At 41.4% G+C, this 14,678-nt stretch overlaps 1 protein-coding gene across 15 annotated transcripts in view; it reads right to left on the reverse strand.

Annotated features, from left to right (window-relative positions):
- The window catches only part of EPB41L2 (erythrocyte membrane protein band 4.1 like 2), a 148,807-nt gene that overhangs the window by 21,096 nt on the left and 113,033 nt on the right, over nucleotides 1-14,678 (reverse strand). For 7 of the 15 annotated variants that reach the window (XR_008891348.1, XM_056566535.1, XM_056566548.1 and 4 more), the window contains 3 exons: nucleotides 8,555-8,704; nucleotides 2,031-2,084; nucleotides 1,327-1,860 (listed from right to left, as the gene is read on the reverse strand). Coding sequence is in view for 14 of the 15 variants with exons in the window: in XM_056566535.1 (XP_056422510.1) it covers nucleotides 1,327-1,860; nucleotides 2,031-2,084; nucleotides 8,555-8,704 (738 nt within the window). In the remaining variant the exon portion in view is untranslated. The remainder of the gene's footprint in view (nucleotides 1-1,326; nucleotides 1,861-2,030; nucleotides 2,085-8,554; nucleotides 8,705-14,678) is intronic. The other 8 variants (XM_056566539.1, XM_056566549.1, XM_056566550.1 and 5 more) reach the window with 6 other exon arrangements.

The following is a 14,678-nucleotide window of genomic DNA, read 5'->3' on the forward strand; positions in this document are numbered from 1 at the left end:
ACTGTCATCCACACTGGCAGCCATGTTCGCTTCATGCTGTGGACAACTCGTAGCTGTTTTTTTTTTTTTTTTTGCCCGCCTCAGAGAGTGGGCGTTCTTTCACATGCCCTCCTTATGAATATGTATGTATGTTTGTTCGCCGGGGCTGCCTTGACTGGTGTTCCGTTTTGCTTGGCCGGTTAACCAAAATGTATGCCCCGTGCATATTTAAAATATATTACTGTCCCCAGTGTGCAAAATTAATTTATTTTAGCAGGGCATCTACCTAATAGGAGGTCCTCTACTTAAATGACTACTGGGGCCTTATACCTAAAAAGGGGAGAGTCTCCTACCTGCCCACTTACTGAGGGCTTCAACCTAAAAGGGGGATTCTCCATTTACCTTTCTTTTGGGAGCTTTTACCTAAAAGGATTCTCTATCAGGGGCTTCTACCCAATAGGGGGACTCCCTAACTACTTGGGGCTTCTACCTAATAGGTGGTTTCCCTACCTAACTAGTGGGGATGTATCTTTATTATGAGCATCAATGAGTGCTTCACAAAATCTAGAACCACTATTGACACAACATAAAAAATTTGTATTAGTAAGAACTGGTACTTGTATTCGGTCTTAAAAAAACGCTATAGAGACATCCCAAAAAGGGTAAAGATAAGCCAGAAGTGCCAAAGTCCAAGATAACCCTTATGGCATTACAAGACCATTTAAATTAGAGAGAGTGACCGGCTTACTTCAAAAAGTTGACCATTCAAATCTTAATATATCATCAACAAAACATTTAAACCATGTAGCATAATAATTATATATATATATATATATATATATATATATATATATATATATATATAAAAGGCAGAAGCTACAAGTCATTTATATATCTTTGATATTTTGTAATTTAAAGAACTTCGTGATTAAGGTCATTTAAGAAAATGTAAAAGATACAGAAAAATGGGAATTCTGAGATACAGCAAAATTAGTAGTTATTAGTTACATATATTTGGCTAACACACACATGTATTCCCAAATCCAAGTATAAAGCATATTTGGAAAAGACAAAACAAGATCTAAAAGTATAACAAACATTTAAGATGGAAAATTATGGTGCAATTAAACATGGAAAAGGAAATATGGTATGAAGAATATATGGCAGTGTAAAGAGTTCCAATAACTGGAAAGAGACAGAAGCCATATAGACTAGTTTGTCTTTTTGGTAGCAGACACTAAATCCTTAAGAAGAAAGAAAATGTTTTATAAAAGGGCAATGGTGAGATCCACTGTAACAGAATGGATATGTATATATTGAAACACCCATTCTGTTTGACTAATTTACCTCAGAACAACAAATAATTTGGGCAGAAGCATCAACATCAACGTGTGAAACATCGCCATTAATTTTGTTCTGTTCCTCTGAGACACCTTCAGGCACTTCTTCAACTTTTTCTTCAGTTTCAAAAGTACTAACTGTAATTTCCTGGGATATGACTTCTGTCTTTTCTTGTATTTCTGTAACTGTCAACGTCACAGTATGGTCTTCATTTATCTCAGACTCCTCAACTGGTTCAACTTCCTTTACATCTTCTGCACTTTCTTCAGGCTCTTCTTGAATAACATGTTCGGAAACTCTACTTTCAGCTTTGTATTCTACTTCTTCATTGTCACTTTCGCTACTGCTGTCATATGAAGAAACTGACTGGGTTTCATTTTTATCCAAGTCTTTTACTTCAGCAATCTGTTCATGGACATAGCTATGGTGTTCAATATGTCCATTTATTCCAGCTTTTAGGTCTTCCTTGACAGGGGTATTTGTATAGTCAGAATGTGCCTGCTTTTTCTCTTCCACTATATTCTGTATCTCATCTGAATTCTATATGAAAATGGATGAGGGGAAATAAAAGTATATGAATAAAATAAATAAAAAATAAAGCTTTCAGCATTTAATGGAGGACAAAAAGAAGCAATGAGGTCAACTAAAAGTGAAAAAAATGTGATGGTGATTAACATGAACATATGGTACTTATAGTACAATCTGAGCACCTCAAGAGCATCACTCAGTCCAGTGCGCATCCCTCTTGTTCTGGGTAAAAGTTTCTGTGGGACACAAGTACACATAAAGGACACAATCAATACATATATAAAAAAAAACACACAAAAAAAAAAAGTAAAAAAACATATACAAAGAAATGAAAAACACCTTGGAGAAACAGGTTACGTGAAAAATGACAGACAGTAAACATGCAATACAACTTTAACAGGTACAAATACAAACAAAAACCGTGTTGGACAAATATCTCAAGAGCTAAACCTGTAAATAATATGGGTGTTTTACAAACATGAAGAGCTGCTAAAATTTCCTACATAAAGAGGTATGTCATGCTATAATGTCTGACCTCACCGAATCATATTGTTTTAGGAAGTTAAAACATTTAATGACGTAAGTTTTTTTTCTCCTGTTTATTAAAAACCTTTTTACCTGCTATTTTCCAGTCATCTGAGTTAAGTTAGCAACATGAGGAATTATGTGCATTTTCAAAATGTTTATTTCTTTACTTGTAAAACAGATTAATAGACCTAAATAATCCACCACAATAGAGAGGGAATACCAGATATATACGTGCAATGGGATATATAACTGGAGTACAACTAAAGTAGCTCTCCCAAATCAATGAGGCACATTTATGGTGACATCCATGTAATACACAGAACAACCAAAAATATAGACAATGGAGTCACTTGTGTAGTAATCATCCGCAGGTGAGCTGTGTGCTGCTGCTCATGTCTAAAGGGGGGCCCTGCTGCTGCTAATGTCTAAAGGGGGCCCTGCTGCTGCTAATGTCTAAAGGGGGCCCTGCTGCTGCTAATGTCTAAAGGGGGCCCTGCTGCTGCTAATGTCTAAAGGGGGGCCCTGCTGCTGCTCATGTCTAAAGGGGGGCCCTGCTGCTGCTAATGTCTAAAGGGGGCCCTGCTGCTGCTAATGTCTAAAGGGGGGCCCTGCTGCTGCTAATGTCTAAAGGGGGGCCCTGCTGCTGCTCATGTCTAAAGGGGGGCCCTGCTGCTGCTCATGTCTAAAGGGGGGCCCTGCTGCTGCTCATGTCTAAAGGGGGGCCCTGCTGCTGCTCATGTCTAAAGGGGGGCCCTGCTGCTGCTCATGTCTAAAGGGGGGCCCTGCTGCTGCTCATGTCTAAAGGGGGGCCCTGCTGCTGCTCATGTCTAAAGGGGGGCCCTGCTGCTGCTCATGTCTAAAGGGGGGCCCTGCTGCTGCTCATGTCTAAAGGGGGGCCCTGCTGCTGCTCATGTCTAAAGGGGGGCCCTGCTGCTGCTCATGTCTAAAGGGGGGCCCTGCTGCTGCTCATGTCTAAAGGGGGGCCCTGCTGCTGCTCATGTCTAAAGGGGGGCCCTGCTGCTGCTCATGTCTAAAGGGGGGCCCTGCTGCTGCTCATGTCTAAAGGGGGGCCCTGCTGCTGCTCATGTCTAAAGGGGGGCCCTGCTGCTGCTCATGTCTAAAGGGGGGCCCTGCTGCTGCTCATGTCTAAAGGGGGGCCCTGCTGCTGCTAATGTCTAAAGGGGGGCCCTGCTGCTGCTAATGTCTAAAGGGGGGCCCTGCTGCTGCTAATGTCTAAAGGGGGGCCCTGCTGCTGCTAATGTCTAAAGGGGGGCCCTGCTGCTGCTAATGTCTAAAGGGGGGCCCTGCTGCTGCTAATGTCTAAAGGGGGGCCCTGCTGCTGCTAATGTCTAAAGGGGGGCCCTGCTGCTGCTAATGTCTAAAGGGGGGCCCTGCTGCTGCTAATGTCTAAAGGGGGGCCCTGCTGCTGCTAATGTCTAAAGGGGGGCCCTGCTGCTGCTAATGTCTAAAGGGGGGCCCTGCTGCTGCTAATGTCTAAAGGGGGGCCGTGCTGCTGCTAATGTCTAAAGGGGGGCCGTGCTGCTGCTAATGTCTAAAGGGGGGCCCTGCTGCTGCTAATGTCTAAAGGGGGGCCCTGCTGCTGCTAATGTCTAAAGGGGGGCCCTGCTGCTGCTAATGTCTAAAGGGGGGCCCTGCTGCTGCTAATGTCTAAAGGGGGCCCTGCTGCTGCTAATGTCTAAAGGGGGGCCCTGCTGCTGCTAATGTCTAAAGGGGGGCCCTGCTGCTGCTAATGTCTAAAGGGGGGCCCTGCTGCTGCTAATGTCTAAAGGGGGGCCCTGCTGCTGCTAATGTCTAAAGGGGGGCCCTGCTGCTGCTAATGTCTAAAGGGGGGCCCTGCTGCTGCTAATGTCTAAAGGGGGGCCCTGCTGCTGCTAATGTCTAAAGGGGGGCCCTGCTGCTGCTAATGTCTAAAGGGGGGCCCTGCTGCTGCTAATGTCTAAAGGGGGGCCCTGCTGCTGCTAATGTCTAAAGGGGGGCCCTGCTGCTGCTAATGTCTAAAGGGGGGCCCTGCTGCTGCTAATGTCTAAAGGGGGGCCCTGCTGCTGCTAATGTCTAAAGGAGGGCCCTGCTGCTGCTAATGTCTAAAGGGGGGCCCTGCTGCTGCTAATGTCTAAAGGGGGGCCCTGCTGCTGCTAATGTCTAAAGGGGGGCCCTGCTGCTGCTAATGTCTAAAGGGGGGCCCTGCTGCTGCTAATGTCTAAAGGGGGGCCCTGCTGCTGCTAATGTCTAAAGGAGGGCCCTGCTGCTGCTAATGTCTAAAGGAGGGCCCTGCTGCTGCTAATGTCTGTGAAGACAATCTTACAGCAGAGTCACCTGCACTAACGAATTTATAGGTAGATAGTGCAGGTGACCCGGTTTCTACCGCTGCTCACCATGTGACCATCGGTCTCACAGACAATGCAAATTCCCTGTTCTGTCCAATGGAGAAGAGAGAAATCTCTGCTCATACTACAGCAGCCGCCTCCATTGTACACAAGGACCCACATATCATACGGTAAACAGCACCAGAAACCGCGTCACCCTGCTGTCAGATTCCCTTTAAAATATAAGTACTCGTACTTGGTATCGGCGAGTACTAGAATTAAAGTATCGGTACTTGTACTCTGTCTTAAAAAAATGGTATCGGGACATCCCTAATACAAACGATAATAGTAACTGGTAGGATAAGGCACAAAATGTACAGAACATAAAGTGCATAGCAATAATAAATATAAAGTAAAGTGTCTTGTGAAATACATACCACTAATAAAGATACAGATATCAATAAATCACATAGTAATATAATGTACCAATGTACAGCAATATACCCAAAATAACAAAACAATTAATGCAATAAGTCTTTCAATATTGCAAGGACTGGGACAGCAGAACTCAGACGCACGTTTCCGTACACAGACCTTCCTTGCTGCTGTCCCAGTCCTTGCCATATTGAAAGACGTATTGCTTTGGATGTGTATTATTTTGGGTATATTGCAATGTGATTTATTGATATCTGGCTGTATCTCACATGCTGTAGTGTGTGCAGCAGTACAAATGTATTGCAGCATAGTATAACCTGCAAAAAGTGAAAAAAAAAAATAAATAAAGTTTTTTCACTAAAAGTATAAAATGTAAAAAAAATGTTTTAATAATATGCCCCATTCCCAATAAAAGCCCTGTATTATCATAAAAAAAAAAAAAAAACGAATCATATACATATTAGGTATTGCCGCGTCCGTAATGATGTGTATTCTAAAGCTATAATGTAAATTATCCCGCATGGTGAATGCCGTAAAGCAAAAATAAAAAAGTGCAAAATTCGCCACTTTTAGAGCAAATAGCAGAATAAATAAGATCAAAAGATAGCATGTATCGCAAATATGATACCGCAAAAAATAAGCCCTCACTCAATAGCATTGGATGAAATATAAAGGTTACGGCTGTCGGAAAATGATAACACAAAAAAGGGAAAAGAATTTTGCTCAGAAAAGGAAAAAGAACATAAAAAGCTATATAAAATGGGTATTGTCATAATGTGTAATCAAAAATGCACCACTTATATTAAGTACAATGTCACGAAAAAAACAATCTATGAATCACTTCGCTCTGAAAAAGTGTTCTTAAGTTATTACCATTTAAAGAGACACATGTCAAAAAAAGAGCCAGGTCATTAAAGGGGTACTCCAGTGGAAAACAATTTTATTGAAATCAACTGGTGCCAGAAGGTTAAACAGATTTTTAAATTACTTCTATTTAACAATCCTTATTCTTCCAGTACTTATCAGCTGCTGTAGGAAGTTCTTTAATTTTTTTAATTTCTTTTTTGTCTGACCACAGTGCTCTCTACTGACACCTCTGTTTGTGTCAGGAACTGTCCAGAGAAGGATAGGTTTGCTATGAGGATTTGCTTCTGCTCTGGACAGTTCCCGACATGGACAGAGGTGTCAGCAGAGTGCACTGTGGTCAGACAAAAAAGAAATTCAAAAAGAAAAGATAATTCAGTTTATTACATGCAGATCAGATTTTATCATCTATGCGATTTTTTGTGAATGTGGGCATTTTTATGTCAGCAAGACGATACTTCCATTGTTTCACTGGATCAGGGAACATATCCGATCCCGGAGAACCGGTGTGTGAACTACTAGATTAATTACGGTACCTACTTCAGAGAAAAGCATAGCAGTTCCCCAAAAGCGTTGAAGTTTGCAGCTAAGAGTGGAGCAGTCAGAGACAAAAGAAGGAATCTAGATGGATATCTAGACTGGTTGCCACAGGGCATCTAGGATTAAATTAAAGAAGCTAAACTGGCTTCTGAAGAGTATACACCCGCTGTTGTAACGATTCGCTTAAAGGTTGACCGTCGCCCGAACACTCCATTGTTCCTGTCTGCTCTCCCACATTTGTTTGTTGTTGCCATGCACTAAAGAAAACGGCAAGTGACAAAGACGGGGTGAGTGCTCCATTCTTTGTATTATCTCTTGTGGATATATAAAAAATAAATGAACTTCCTGTGGAGCATACAGCAGCTGATACATACTGGAAGGATTAAGATTTTTAAATAGAAGTAATTTACAAATCTGTTTAACTTTCTGGTACCAGTTGATGTAAAAATAAATAAAAATAAAATTGTTTTCCACTGGAGAACCCCTAGGTTAAGGACTGGCCAGATTTTAAATAACAAGTCACATGTCAAAGTGTTGTACAAAAATCTGTAAAAACTTGTGGTTTGTAATGTATATCATAACGTTATATGTATATTTGTAATATACATTGGGTAAAAAAAAAAGTGTATATTCTTGGGTGAAAAAAATGCTGTCCTATCCCTGCAGCTATTACTGTGTGTTTTGGCTGGAGAAGTGAGGGTGGGACAATCAAAGGCTCTGGCTTGTCAAGCAGCCTGCTGTGTGAGCCAGGAGGAGTCACAGAGCCTCGCTGCACAAAGCTCGTCTGCCCACACTTCCAGTATTTTGTCTCTGCACAGAGACACACAGGAAATAGCTGCATGGACAAGACAGCATTTTTCACCCAAAAATATAAATATTTTTTTAAATGTATACTACAAATATACATATAAAATGTTATAAAAAAGCAGCTATTTTGGACTTTTTTTTTTACGTTCACCGTACGGTATCATTAACATTTTATTTTAATAGCTCAGATATTTACGCATGCGGCGATACCAAATATGTATATAAAATATATATTTTTAACACTTTTTGGGGGTGAAATAGGGAAAATGGGGCAATTTATGTTTTTATTGGGGGAGGGGGTTTTTCACATTTTTTTAATATTTTTTTTACTTTTATTTTTATACATTTTAATAGTCCCCGAGGACTATTTAAAGCAATCATTCGATTGCTAATCCTGTTCAGTGCTATGTATAGGACACAGCACTGATCAGGGTTCTAGGTCATCTTCTGCTCTGGTCTGCGGGAAGGCAGATCAGAGCAGAAGACTCCCGGAAGACAGCGGAGGCGACCTGAAGACAGCGGACCTCCGACTGCCGTGCTGGATGATCGGATCGCCGCGGGCGATCCGATCATCCAATTAAGTGACCGCGATACTGCAGATGCCGTGATCGGTATTGATCACGGCATCTGAGGGGTTAATGGCGGAAATCCGCAGGATCGCGGGTGTCCGCCATTACCGGCAGGTCCCTGGCTGCGATCAACAGCCGGGACCTGCCGCGCATGATCCGGGCATCGCTCCGATGCCCGCGGTTATGCTTAGGACGTAAATGTACGTCCTGGTGCATTACGTGCCGCATCACCAGGACGTACATTTACGTCCTTGGTCGTTAAGGGCATGCCCGGCACTCCTCAGCACCGTGATATGCAAAAATTAACCTATAATCACTTTCCTTCTCATTTTCAAAATCATTTAGGAACTGTACACAGGAATTATGGTCCCCTCCAGCCTAAAGGCCACAGAATAAGTAGAAAGACTGAAATGTATTCTAGGATCCCCACACTGGATAAGCAAAATGTATCACACAGTTAAATTACATGGACTGATACTTTTCAGATATACAAAAAAAAAAAGCCATTAATCCCTTTTCTTACTGTAAAATATTCAGGTTATCAAGCAGACATTATCACATGGCACAGATATCCAAAAACAGAGCAGGGACAGGAAAAGCAATAAAAACAGCACAGAGTATGAAGAAAAGAAAGTGCACCTCATAGAGTGGTGAAGAGTGAGACACACAAAATGTGTCACTGGGTACCCTATCATTCAAAATATTGCCCTCTGTTGTCCGCTGGTTAGAACACAAGGTTGGAAATCGATCTTTACTAAACAGAATGGATGTTATCTCCTCTTCTAGGCTCTAAACAAGTTGAAAAGTGGAGAGTAAAGAGTTAAAAGAAAATATTACAAACCATCCAGAAAGTGGGGTTATTGTGAAGGTACCACAAAGAGATGCCATGATAAAGTGAAAAGCAAGAGAATCATGCAGCAAGGATAGAGTAGAACAAGAATTACATCATTGTTAGAGGACCTGTTAGCTCCCTGGACAAGTAAATACTTGTATTCCCCATAAGGCCCCTTTTCGCACTTTAAAAACACTTCCGTTATGAACGCCCGTTAGGAATTCGGCAGTTATACGGCCGGTACAAAATCACTAACGGCTGTTAGAAAAATCCCATAGACTATAATGGGATTTTCTAATAGCCGTTTTAACCAGTTATCGCCTGTTATTAATAACGGCCGTTATTTTGGGTCGGGCAAATGAAAGGGAGAAATAGTGCATGCACTAATTCTCCCGTTACTGTCACCCATCACAAAATAACGGCCGTTATTAATAACAGGCGATAACTGGTTAAAACGGCTATTAGAAAAATCCCAAAGTCTATAATGGGATTTTCTAACGGCCATTAGTGATTTTGTACCGGCCGTATAACTGCCGATTTCCTAACGGGCGTTCATAACGGAAGTGTTTTTATAGTGCGAAAGGGGCCTAAAATAACAGTTCGGGGGCTTTCCTTGGTAGAAGTGTGATGTGCCTTTTCTCTGTTATTGTTAGAGATGAGCAAACTTACAGTAAATTCGATTTGTCACGAACTTCTCGGCTCGGCAGTTGATGACTTTTCCTGCATAAATTAGTTCAGCCTTGAGGTGCTCCGGTGGGCTGGAAAAGGTGGATACATTCCTAGGAAAGAGTCTCCTAGGACTGTATCCACCTTTTCCAGCCCACCGGAGCACCGGAAAGCTGAACTAATTTATGCAGGAAAAGTCATCAACTGCCGAGCCGAGAAGTTCATGACGAATCAAATTTACTGTAAGTTCGCTCAGCTCTAGTTATTATACCTGAAAATACATGAATACATTGACAATTGGGCACTACCACTCTAGATGTCAAAAGGGGTATGCCCCTACACACTAACTCTCTAAGCACTAATTGGACGTGATAAATAGGGACCCCAACTCCCACACATTATAACATCCATTCGTGAAATATTCATTCAGTTTTAGAAGGAACAGAGGAAAAGAATAATGACAAATTCTTTGCAATTCTCCTCCTGAATTGTTATAATAGGAGGAGAAAAATAATAGCTTACTAAGAAATGCCAGGAGAGATGCAAGGTTCCCTTCAATTCAAAGGGTTTAAATGCACAGTTGTTCCCTTAGAAAAGTAGCACAAAATACAAGTTAAATATCATGTATGTAACATGCATAAGAACTGTTCTCAAAACTGGGACATTTCACTTTTTATAGGATAAAGCAGGGGTGTGGGAAAAAAAAAAAAGTGTTGTCAAGGGACTCAAATGGGAGCCCAATCTACTTGTCCCTCATGATAATCCACTTGTTTTGGTACACAAAATAAGGGGAGTATTTTTTTCTCCCCCCCCCCCCCTTACATTCTAATAGCCATAACACTTTCAATTTACCACTTACAAACCCATATGAGGGCTTATTTTTTGAGCCACCAACTCTACTTTGTAAGTATATTACTCACTTTACCACCAAATCTACAGTTATATTAGAAAAAAAAATTATGGATAGAAATAAAAAAAAAAGCAAAAAAAATAAGCAATTTAGCAAATGTTGGGGGTTTCTATTTATACGTAGTGCAATTTTTGGTACAAATGCCACAATGGGGGAGATTTATCAAAACCTGTGCAGAGGCAAAGTTGCCCATAGCAACCAATCAGATTGCTTCTTTCATTTTTCACAGGCCTTGTTAAGAATGTAAGAAGCGAGCTGATTGGTTGTTATGCACAATCTGCACAGGTTTTGATAAATCTCCCCCAATATCTTTATTCTGTAGGTGCAAACGATTGCAATGATACCCAACTTATATAGGTTTTGTTTTACAAATTTACTTTTTGTACAATAATAAGTATATTTAAAATGGGCATTTTCTGATCCCCATAACTCTTATTTTTCTGCATATGGGGATGTATGAGGGCTCATTTTTTGTGCCATGGTCTTTACTTTTTATTCATACCATTTTTGTTTTGATGCGACATTTTGATTGCTTTTTATAAATCTTTTTCTGGTATTTGAAGCTACCAAAAATATACAGTTCTTGTATACAGTGGTATTTTTTTTTTACGTTTAAGTCATTAAAGGGGTATTCCGGTGAAAAACACCTTATCCTCTATCCAAAGCCGTTGCTGGGATGCCTGCTATCTCCGGCCCGGCAGCGGCGGTATTCGGAACATGGAAACTTGGAGCTTCCGTGTTTGGGACATCACGCCATGCCCCCTCCATTCATGTCTATGGGAGGGGGCATGAGGGCTAGTATGTAGCCGTCATGCCTCCTCCCATAGACATGAATGGAGGGGCGTGGCTGCTGTTGTTGCCAATCATCCAGCACGGAGCGGAGTTCGCTTCGTGCACGGATGACCGGGGTGCTGCGCCAAAGATTGCGGGGGTTTCCAGCAGCGAGACCCCCGCAATCAAACGTTTTATCCCCTATCCTTCGGATAGGGGATAAGATGTTTTTCGCCGGAGTACCCGTTTAACTATATGGTTTAATTAAGGTTATATTTTAATAGTTTGGACATTTACACACAGGGTGTTTCCACATTTATATATGTTTTTGTTTATATTATTTTATTTAAAAAATGGGAAAGGGAGGTGACAAACTTTTATTCACATTATAGTCCCCATAGATTATTACCTGCAATCTTTAGATTGCAAACACGGAACAATGCTTTTCCATAGAACAGCATTGATCAGTGTTATTGGCATTCCATTGCTACAGCCTTCAATGGCTGGCTGCAGCATATGAGCACCGATCGGACGGCAGAGAAGCAGGTAAGAGCCATCTCCATTCCTACAGCTGATCGTGATGCATCAGTTTTACCACAGGTGTACCGATCAGCTACCGGCGGTATATTTTGGTACTTTTAGATGCAGCTATCCACTTTGATCGCAGCATCTTAAGTGTTAAAGGGGTACTCCAGGGAAAACTTTTTTTTCTTTTTTTTTTTAAATCAACTGGTGCCAGAAAGTTAAAACAGATTAGTAAAGGACTTCTATTAAAACATCTTAATCCTTCCAGTAGTTATCAGCTGCTGAATACTACAGAGGAAAATCTTTTCTTTTTGCAACACAGAGCTCTCTAACATAGTAACATAGTTCATAAGGTTGAAAAAAGACCAGAGTCCAAGTTCAACCTATATCCCTAATGAGTCCCTAATGAGTTAATCCAGAGGAAGGCAAAATAAACTCATACTAGAGGTAAAAATTCCTTCCAGACTCCAAATATGGCAGTCAGAATAAATCCCTGGATCAACGTTCTGTCCCTATAAATCTAATATATATAACCAGCAATGTTCTTACTCTCCAAAAATGCATCCAGACCCCTTTTGAACTCTTTTACTGAGTTCACCATGACCACCTCCTCCAGAAGAGAATTCCACAGTCTCACCGCTCTTACAGTAAAGAACCCCCATCTGTACTGGTGTAGAAACCTTCTTTCCTCTAGACGTAGAGGATGCCCCCTTGTTATAAATACAGTCCTGGGTATCAATAGATCGTGGGTGAGATCTCTGTACGGTCCCCTGATATATTTATACACAGTTATTAGGTCTCCTCTAAGCATTCTTTTTTCAAAAATAAATAATCCTAATTCTGATAATCTTTCTGGGTGCTGTAGTCCTCCCATTCCCCGTATTACTCTGGTTGCCCGCATTTGAACCCTCTCCAGCTCCATTATATTTTCTTGTACACTGGTGCCCAGTACTGTACACAGTATTCTATGTGCGGTCTGACTAGTGATTTGTACAGCGGTAGAATTATTTCCTTGTCGTGTTCATCTATGCCCCTATTGATGCACCCCATGATTTTATTTGCCTTGGCAGCAGCTGCCAGACACTGGTCACTACAGCTAAATTTACTGTTAACTAAGACATCCAAGTCCTACTCCACGTCAGTCGTCCCAAGTGTGCTCCCATTTAATACATAATCCCAGCACGGATTTTTCTTCCCCATGTGCATTACCTTACATTTATGTAAGGTCACTCTGCTGACATCATGACCACAGTGCTCTCTGCTGACATCTCTGTCCATTTTAGGAACTGTCCATAGCAGCATGTTTGCTATGGGGATTTTCTTCTACTCTGGACAGTTCTTAAAATGGAGAGATGTCAGCAGAGAGCACTGTGGTCATGATGTCAGCAGAGAGCTCTGTGTTCAAAAAAGAAAATAATTTCCTCTGTAGTATTCAGCAGCTAATAAGTACTAGAAGGATTAAGATTTTTTTAATAGAATAAATTTACAAATCTGTTTAACTTTCTAAAACCAGTTGATTTAAAAAAAAAAAAATAAAGTTTTCCACCGGAGTACCCCTTTCATGCCGAACATTACTCCGATCAGCGATGTCCGGCACTAGCCACATGCCCCGGCTGCTGATAGCAGCCGGGACCATGCACATGAGGCTAGCTTAGCTCCTGAGCTCACTTTATACCAAAGCTGCGCCATATAAACACGTCATTCTGCACACAGGGTTATCTCACTCAGGTCATCTGGGACGTGAGTCTTGGATCTCCGAGCGGCACCCTCATTTCCTGGGCACTCTAGGCTGGTGGCTTGGGCCCTGGCTCTGCTTGTCAAAAGCCGGGCTCAATGCCTGTAAAAATCACCGGCCCAGCATGCAGAACTGCAAGTCCACCCATTGCAACAATAACAGCTATGTCCAAACACTGAATGAAACAGTTGTCCCCGTCTCATATCAAGACATGCCAGCATATTCTGATTCTACAGCAGCACCACCACAATTATTAAAATGGTGCACACCATATACCACATTTTACCAGATTCACAAAAAAAAGAAGCACTAGTGCCGCCGATTCAATGCATCCTTTTTGGAAGTGTAATTGAAGTGTAATCACTCCCTCATAGCTCCATCTCTGGCCGGTCTCTGCTGACAGTCTGTTTCCCAGAGCCAGTTGGAGCTGTAGATGTGACCTCACAGCATAATTGAACCAATTACTGGACGCAGTGATGTCCTGCATTGGCCAGTGATTGGCAAACGGCACAATCAGTTGTTCCAGCTGAAGACACTATGCTCTGCAGCTTGGTGGAAAGCAGAATCAGTGGCCATTGGTGGGGCGTCCTGATACCAGAGCCAAGAGGAAGCAGAAGAAGGTGAGTAAAAGTGCTTAGTTATTTTTTAGGCATACTAGGAACAATCGGAAAATACATTTTACTCGACAACCCTTTAACAAGAGTAACAAACCACAATAAAAAAATATATTTTAAAAGGAAACATGATCCATCAGACCAAACCACCTTTTTAAACTGCTGTAGTGCTTTCTGAGGTTGACAGGGGTCATATCATGGCAATGTGACCAGTCAGTGCCCTGCAGCAAGCTGCAATGCACTGTGCGATGGGACCTTCCTTTTATTGGCTCACCATTTGTTCTTCCTTGGACCACTTTTGGTAAATACTCACCACTGCATAAAACCTGCTGTTTTGGAGATGCTCTGACCTGATCATTTAATTTATATAATTTGCCCCTTTTAACAGTTGCTATGAATCTTATATTTGGCATTTTTCTGCTTCAAACAAATTAATTTCTTATCCAAGTTATTTTTGCCAGTGTTGTTAATGTTATGGCCACCAATGCCTTGGATAAACATTACGTAAGAAATGAATTATTATAAGAAAAGTCTATTCCAGAAACATCTGGCACTAATGAGCCACTGTACGTTTACCTTATAGTATATGAAACATCAGATCTTTGTAGTTCTAACACTAACAATAAGGTTATAGGACTAAATACCTTTTAATTATTTAATTACTGAGAAACAATGAAAGATACTAATACTTTAAACACATGAAAAACATG

Source organism: Hyla sarda, chromosome 3 (genome assembly GCF_029499605.1).
Source record: "Hyla sarda isolate aHylSar1 chromosome 3, aHylSar1.hap1, whole genome shotgun sequence".
Lineage (NCBI taxonomy): Eukaryota > Metazoa > Chordata > Amphibia > Anura > Hylidae > Hyla > Hyla sarda.